Below are 8,944 nucleotides of genomic sequence, written 5' to 3' on the forward strand. Positions count from 1 at the left end.
GAAATAATACGAGTCTGATATTACATCAGGGGTTTACACTACGGACCGTAGTGTAATAATGCAAATCCATAATGTAATATCAGACTCGTCTTCTTTTATTTTTATATACGATAGCTCTCCAATGTGATTGAGCACTCTACTTGGCGAAAGAAGAATGAAACTCCATGTATTTATATATGATCATCAGGCGTAACCTGCTGCTTACTACTGACGTAGTCTGTACAATACAGTACTTAGGTGTGTTTTCATTGACGGCTGTGTGTACACAAACTATTATGTAAACAAGGTTACGTACATCGTCGCAAACCACGGCCTGTTTTACGGCAACGTTCTTAACGAGCCTCCCACAGGCCGTGGCTGCATTCATATACTATATATTATTTATGGCATAGCTAATTTGTTCGTTTTGTACGTAAACACTACAACCAATCAGATTGCCCCTTGCATACCACGTGATATACTGCTAATGCCTTGGCAAAAGCCTAGTAGGTCAACTGAAAACTGGCTTGGCTAAGTTGGGTTCTTGTAGCAGAAATTTTATTTTTGCCATCCTACAGACAAGATTGGATTGATTGTATGAATATAAAATATGGAATTAAAATTTTCTCGATTGAACTCGCTTGAATCAGCCAGTCTTGGCTTATTGTAACCATGGCCCTATTGAGATAATCCACGTGGTAACCCACTTCGGTACGTACGTGCTACAAACTCACGATTGTATCCATGCTCTCACAAACCCTGCTTGACACTTTGAGGCAAGATTTATAGATCATTATTTTTATGTCCATACATGTATCAATATAATATGTATTTACTGAGCACAGTGTCTTTCTTCCTGTGATCAAGTTTAAATTATATATATATATATATATATATATATATATATATATATATATATATATATATATATATATATATATATATATATATATATATATACATGTATATATATATATAATAAATACTCGTACAAATACTCGTACATTTTAAACGTTTGGATGATTGACTTTATTAGGTTTTGAGATTTTTTACTTGAAAGGGTTAAGGAGGTGCATGTAATATGGGAAATAATGTGAACATGATCCATGAGTAAGAGATATATTGATAACAGATTCGAGGTTACGAGAAATTAAAAATTGTTGATTTACCAGTTGCACTGCTCATGTAAGTTGCAACTGATTAACGCATGCTATTCAGACATTCCAGAGAATTGCAAAAGCAAATTAAATGTTTCTAAACATTACTATTTAGCTCGTCTATCAGGAACAAATCTTCTAAGACACAATTCCCAACACCTGTTGACTGGTGTCTAAAATATGACCTTACTTAATTGCTGGTAATCTATCATGTATATATTGTACATCGAAATTAACATAAAGTGCTCTTATTTGATCCATTTCATGACAAAATGGAAATCACCTATATAGATAAAACAAGACATTAAATTGACAAATGAAACAAGTCACTGACTTGAAAGCGTTATTTATTTTAATAAACATAGGTGACATGTAAATGATATCACTAGATGCACAAAATCTTCCAAGATTATTAGCAATTTGCTAAATGACCATGTCGATGAATGATAAAAATGTCTTACTAGACAGTTTGCATTCCTACTTCCCTGAACATTGGTCCAGATGTGAATGGACATCAACTAGCTAAATATGGATGTGCACACTTGAGAATGGAGTTCTCGCGATCGTGTTTGTCGACTAACTTCTTGAGTTGACAAATATGGCTGCTGCAGCTGGTAGGTCATAATAGTGAAGCTCGCGAAATACAGTAGCCCACAGACTTGTCTTATTCTTGCCGTCTTAAGAAGCTTCGTAAAATAGTGGGTGTGATCAAGAACAGTTTCTAGACTAGAAATAAAGTCACACAAGTGTACCTGTTATTTGTGCAAAGTTTGGTTAATACTGAGTTGTGATCACGTGTCAGATAGATGGACTGGCGGAAGCTAGGACGGGTCGAAATTAACTATTTCTATCGCCCCTCACGGGTGTACGATTGACCTTTCTGGAAACAACATTTCCGCTGAGGGATAATAGTTGAATTATCGTAAGGTAATGATTAATGTAATCAGCGGCGTATGGGTAAGTCTAAGCGTGTAATAATATATGTTAAATATTATTCATTTACCTGGTGTCTTCAGTAGTATACAGGGTCAGTTGTACCCCATACATTATATCATATACGTGATGATATGGTTAAATTTCATTAAATACTGTTGATTAAATTTACATAACTAAGTATTTTGAAAGAATGATATCAACACTGTTATATGATATATAATTACTTTTTAATGACAACTAAATTGGGAATGTTATTCGGTGTCAAATATCTTCCTTATTTCCTTCATGGTAGCTTCTCCTGTTGTATCTGTCATATTCACCGACATGTAATTTACGGTCCATTCTTGAGGCTGGTACATCAATTTAGGTTGTTCCTCCTCGATGATATCGACAATAATCTTCACCGCCTCTTCAGGTGTTATCCCATGATCAACGTATATTTTTCTCATTGCTTCCCGGTACTTGGCAAACAATTCTTGGGTCAGGTCGTCTAAATGACTCATTTGAGGTTCAGCCGGTGTCGAAATGGAGTTTTCCCAAATAGATGTATGTACTGGACCATACTGGATGGTGCTCACACTGCAGAATGACCACATTGTATTTATAACATGATGGTATACTCAAAGGTCAAGACGCTTCAGAAACTATTCTTATCTCTGACTTAAGGTACAACTCCTTGAACAAAAAATATAATACTTGTTAGCATTATTTTTCTAACTGTACCCTTAACCTCGTTCACATATTGTTTTAATATCCACTAGTGAAAGTCATTTCTTATAGTACAAACGAATTAATTGTATTGTCACACTTGGTGCACTTCACACTGAATGTTCAGTTAACGGTACACACTACAATAAATTTAGTCTTGTACCAGATCACATGAACACACATAGCTCAATAGACAAGGAATTATGTCTTACCAGTTACCTCACCGAACAAGATGGTTAGTTTTTCATTCTAACACCTTTCTGATAGCTACTGGCTTTTACTGTCCAACATGTTACTTTAAGAGTGTGTTCGTATTTCTATTATTAAACAATGATGTAATATATCTTGTATGTGATTGAACGATGAAGTCATCGGGGATAATTAACTTAAAATTAGATCGTTAGAGAAATTCTAACTTATCCTTAACACTAAGACCATTAATCTCTTCTGTGACAGAGCAGTGAGATTGTGTTTACACATAACTGATCACAATATATCAATGTCTAGTTTTCTCGTCACGCAACCAATAACAGCCAGGGTAAGACTATTTGTCTAGTAGCTCAATTTGAAAAGCGAATTTGATATTTATATTTTTAGGCAAGGAGACGAAATTACCGAAATAGTAAATATTCAAATATTGGTCCGAGAAAGCATGACTGTCATAACTAATGCGGCAGGGGATGTGAGTCTGGAAGTATTTTATTTTATGCGCATCGGCACACCGAATTGTATCCACAGGATATACTATTGCAATCTCTGTGTTTCCGGAAAAACAAAAACCTTTTCCATCTATGCATTAGATAATTTTATAGTGTTTCATTTGCATGATAATAAATTATAAGTAATTTTAGTTTGCATCAGCACCTGTATTATCTGCACGATACACTATATGCATACATATTATATATATAGACACACAAAATACACAAGTTATGGTACGGAGCCGTTACTCAGAGTTTCACGCTTGAATGCGATCTTCAGACGAAGATCTTCGTCTGAAGATCGCATTCAAGATCTTCGTCTGAAGATCGTATTCAAGCGTGAAACTCTGAGTAACGGCTCCGTACCATAACTTGTGTATTTTGTGTAAATACAGCTCTACTTCTCAGTATTGAGCGCTTTCCCTTCAGTTTATGACTTACATCTTACACTGAATTAGTATACATACATATATATATATATATATATATATATATATATATATATATATATATATATATATATATATATATATATATATGAATATATTTGTATATATAATATGTCAGAAATACACGTGCCAATCAATAAAAGAATGGTAGCAGCATGACTAGTAAAGTTTATTGAAATTTTAGTGTGTGTGACACCGTTTAATACTTACTGTACGTTAAAGTTCCTTAAAACAGCAGCCAGACATTGCGATAGCCCTTCAACGGCAAACTTTGCGGCGACGTAAGCATCTAGGAATGGTGTCCCTGTAAAAATATGCACATGAAAGGAACATGTATAGCATCGTAATGGTTATAACACTTTTTACATGTATAGTGAAATTTACACGAAAAACAATTGCAAATGAACACCGATTGTCAAAAGTGACTGAATTATATAATTATAATTCATAATTGTTTTCATCAGAATGAATTGAAAGGACGACCAAATGTATAATGTGTAAGAGTAATAACTTTTCTTTGAGTGTTTTGTTTAGAAATGAATAGTGCAAAAGGTAAAAATAAAAAAACACGAAAAAATAATACCAATGATGCCACTGTCGCTACTGATATTGATGATTCTTCCAGAACGTCTTTCCTTCATACTCGGGATAATTGCCTGTATAGTTCGAACTAACCCAAGGTAGTTTGTCTCCAAAACCTGTCGAAACAAACCAACTGGCATGGCTTCGATTACGCCATCTGCGAGTATTCCGGCATTGTTAACTGGAGAATGAAAAGGTAAAGTCCACATTTAGTTCGTATTGCTATCTGTCTTTCTCTCTCAACGAGAAAGTTTGTGAGTGTGAACATTCACTCACGACGCATGCATGTACGCACGCATGCACACACACACACACACACACACACACACACACACACACACACATATATATATATATATACACGCACGCACGCACGCACGCACACACACACACACACACACATATATATATATATATATATATGGAGTATACTATGATGCAAAGAGGTTCGCTATCTTATATTTCATAGGGCAAGGGAAACGGTGAACTTTTTAGCCCCTGCCCCACCCAAAAGGGGAAATATTACAATGACTTCGTCGATCCGTCTGTGTGTGTGTGTGTGTGTGTGTGTGTGTGTGTGTGTGTGTGTGTGTGTGTCTCAGACATGCAACATTCGGTTTCTATTAAACCTAGTACATCAGTGACCTATCATATGGGAAATATTCATCTCGCTTTCTTAAATACGACATTTGCAAATTTGACCGAATGACCGCCACAATTGTTATTAAAGTCTATATTTACTACATATATTGTATAAAAACTCAAAAAATGTAAAAGACCTGTTGCCGGTTCCAAGATGCATTGCGCGTCTCTCCATGCAATGCCATGTATTCTGTACGCGCGGAGGGGTTTGCACGTGCTAATCAGGGGGATGGTTGTCACATGACGGTACCCTGGGTTTACCCGTAAAATCCCTCTCTGTCATTGATGGAGTTTAGTCTTTGTTCTATAAAATCATCCATAATTAAAGAGGCCAACATGTCTTTCCATCATTTCCTGATGAAAAAGTTATTTCAAATGTAATAAAGACAAAACAAGACTAAATCTAACAAACACAAGCGACATCCTCTCGCGCAATGCATCTTGGAACCAGAAAATCGATTATACCCATAGACTCCATTCAAATGTCTACCCCATATAATCCAGTATGAGCTTTCTTTTCAGACCTCGACCATTGATATTGATATCCAGGGTCACTTATCAAAATAAACCCATTACAGACAGTAATATTCCTTTGTTGTCAATTTATTTTAAATGTTTACAGGTAATATAAGGATAACTTTTTGGTGCCCATATCACGTTTTACAGAATGGTTGTCAAATTTGTAGTAAAAAGTCATATATTGCCTAACTAAAAAACTTTACTGCACGGAGTTTCCATTCAAGTGTCCAACTCCATATAATCCTGTAAGAGAGTGTCCTCTGACCTTGACATTCAAGTAGACTATCAAAGGTAAGCCATTTTTTGGATATTGGAGAGACTCTGCAGAAGTCCCATCGAAATCATGTCTAAAGGAAATTCAGAGCATGACTTATATACACATGCATTGCTTTTTTATGTTCATATAACTTGTTACAGTATAACAGACATATTTGCAGTAAAATTTTAAATATCATGATTTACCATGGTGCTCAAAAATTAAACGTTACTTAATAGACTCCATTCAAGTGCCGACCCCATATTTTCAGGTGTTAACTTTAGTTTTGAATTTAAGTTTGAAAAGTTTACTTAAATTTCAAAGTTGTGTTTGGAACAAAAGTTAAATTCAATATTACAAACACAGATGAGTTTCCATTTGAAAGTATCAACTTTTTCTGTTTCGACAGATATCGACCTTGATTTCAAAATTCAGGGTCAGTTATCCAAATCCAGCTTTTTTCGTCTTATTGTAATATCTATTTGTTGCCAGGCACCAATTCATTTTAAATCATGTCACATTCAGTCACATTGAAGTAATGTAATTGAGGGGACTGTGCGCTCTATGAAGACTTCTTTCACATGACTTCATGGACCTGTGTAGTCGTCACTTGAGAATTAATTTCTTATGTTTTACATGTAGTATTGTTAGGTTTATATGACCGCTTACTATCATAAACATGGAAAAAATGTTATATTTTGACCGTCCACAAAGCCAACGGCTTGACCTTGACCTGGTAATAAGTATTCTCATATATCTATCTGGATCTATGTATCTATCTATCTATCGATATATCTGTCAGTCTGCCTTCTCTCCCATTTTCCCGTGTTCTTGAAAGAAATTAAAACAACAATAAATTGAGTGAACATACTTAGAACCTCAACGCGGCCCTCTTCTTCAAGCACCATACTGAAAACCTTGGCGACCGACTCGTCCTTATTGACGTCCATTTCTCGTATAAAAGCAGTGTTATTGAGGTTATCACCAATGGCTTTCTCCAGTCCTTCTTTCTTGCTAAGATTTCGCAATGTTGCGTACACTTTATACCGTTTGCTTTCATGGTTGGCCAATAAGGCAGCCGCTGCTAAACCTATACCTGACGAACAACCTGTAATTACCACTATTTTCTGTGCCATGACTAATATATGGTGTGTTTGTGCTGTGCCTGTCAAAACCAATTGTTAATTGGAGGTCAAGTTATTCGATAGTGTAGCTGCTGGACCTTGGATGTTCTTCCGGTACAATACGACACACAACCAAGCAATCACTGTGAACTTCGATTCGTTCGCTTATTGTATCGGAAGAAAGCCCGAAAGTCTAGCAGCAAGACTAGTTATTCGACTATCTGGACTATAAATCAAAGCCGGGGTAAGATCACTAAACACTAGTATGCCACTGTGAGTCAATTCATTGTGGGACTGTGGATTTGTTCATCGCTACAACAACAACTGACATCTCTTTTTTGTAAAAAGGAAAGACGTCGACAGGATGACCTCAATCACTAACCCCCCCCCCCTCCCCCCCCCCCCACACACAGGACTTCTCAACAGTAGAGAAGATACTACCTGAACCTGATTAAGTTGGAACTGTGATATTGTTTTCATCAAGTAAACAAAGATATGTCGCCTAAAAATAGGTAAATTAATTTTAAAAAGACATTGTCAGTGTGTGTTATTTAGTGGTCAGTGTGATATTATCCGTAGGTGTTGTAGTGGTTAAATTTTGGTGCAAGTTTAAATTTTGAGCGAAAGCCTGGTTTTGAATCCGTCGCTACATTATAACCACACTCTAGTTTATAACTGTAGTATCTTTTTTCGATCAAGCAACAACAACATGCTATTCACTGAAAGGTGTTAGCCTATCAATAATTAGACATTCCATATGTTAATCAGTGGTCGATCTTATCGATTAGTATTGCAATAACAGGTTTAAATCGTGATCGCCGTCGAGGGTACGGACACCAAAAATCAATTTGATTTGATTTATCATGTAATATCTGCAAAACAAAACGTTCACCCATAAGTGATTCAATACTATTCAGGGTGTACAAAATTACAATTAATAAGTTGTTGTATCTAACGAAAACATTTCAAAAAAAATTCAATTGCAGCTATATAGTGTAGTGCAGCTTTCAATTATCGGGACAGTTGCACAAATTACCAACTCAAGGTATATTCTGAGAATTAATTTTTAAAGACTTCAATGGTTAAAGTGGTACAGGCTGGTACAGGCTAAATTGTTTTTGACTCAGGTGAATGATTTCACATCTAACCTTAATAGAATGATTCTAGTATTGTGTTAATGTCACGTCAAGCTTTGTGGTATTGAACGTTGCCACCAGACACTATTTACGCCATCATAGGGATTCTTACAGTTCAATATATGTATACTAAATTACGTCATCGAACTATCTGGTTAGATATTTATCCATACAGTGCATAATTTAGAAGGTAATATCAAAGTGGTCATATGGACCAGGATTTGGATATTTAATTTACAAAACAATCCTATCACGACTTCCTATTTGAAGTCTGTGTTTTTAACTCAATACAGCTCAAGAAGCTAATAATGTGTAAAAATGACATTAATCTCTGCAATCTATTCAGTTACACGGAACGACTTGCCATGTGTTGTTTTACATTGATTTTTCAACTAGGAAACCGTGATAAAATTATATTAGAAATTAAAAAATTTAAAATTTAAAAATCAAAAATGAATACCTAATCCATATGATCACTTTTAATTATGATTTAATTTTGATTCTGTTGTGGGTGTGTATGATTGAAGCACGAGTGTTATTCAGTGTCAAACATCTTTCTCATTTATTTGATCGTATCTTCTCCCGTTGTATCCGTCAAATTCACAGATATTACATTTGTCGACCATTCTTGAGGCCGATACATGAATTTTGGTTGATTCGTTTCGATAATATCATCGATAATCTTTACTGTCTCTTCTGATGCCATCCCATAATCAGCGTACATTATTCCCTCAATGCGTCCTCATACCTGACGT

The 8,944-nt window shown here is 35.4% G+C and overlaps 1 protein-coding gene across 1 annotated transcript; it reads right to left on the reverse strand.

The window, feature by feature from the left end:
* Positions 1-2,323: 2,323 nt before the first annotated feature.
* LOC144453591 (retinol dehydrogenase 8-like) lies at positions 2,324-7,065 on the reverse strand. The gene is made up of 4 exons (XM_078144915.1): positions 6,801-7,065; positions 4,514-4,693; positions 4,141-4,234; positions 2,324-2,651 (listed from the first exon to the last, which is right to left on the reverse strand). Exons 1-4 carry the CDS (start codon positions 7,063-7,065, stop codon positions 2,324-2,326), a joined length of 867 nt encoding a protein of 288 aa, XP_078001041.1.
* Between the last annotated feature and the right edge of the window lie 1,879 nt (positions 7,066-8,944).

This window comes from Glandiceps talaboti, chromosome 2 (genome assembly GCF_964340395.1).
Source record: "Glandiceps talaboti chromosome 2, keGlaTala1.1, whole genome shotgun sequence".
NCBI classification, from domain to species: Eukaryota; Metazoa; Hemichordata; class Enteropneusta; family Spengelidae; genus Glandiceps; species Glandiceps talaboti.

Bases quoted from the DNA above. Each gene is read 5' to 3' on its own strand.
- LOC144453591 (XM_078144915.1), bottom strand. From the start codon at position 7,065: ATGGCACAGAAAATAGTGGTAATTACAGGTTGTTCGTCAGGTATAGGT. The intron at 4,694-6,800 runs GTATGTTCACTC...TTCATTCTCCAG, and splicing joins GGGCCGCGTTGAGGTTCTAA to TTAACAATGCCGGAATACTC. The intron at 4,235-4,513 runs GTATTATTTTTT...ATATTTTTACAG, and splicing joins TAGCGACAGTGGCATCATTG to GGACACCATTCCTAGATGCT.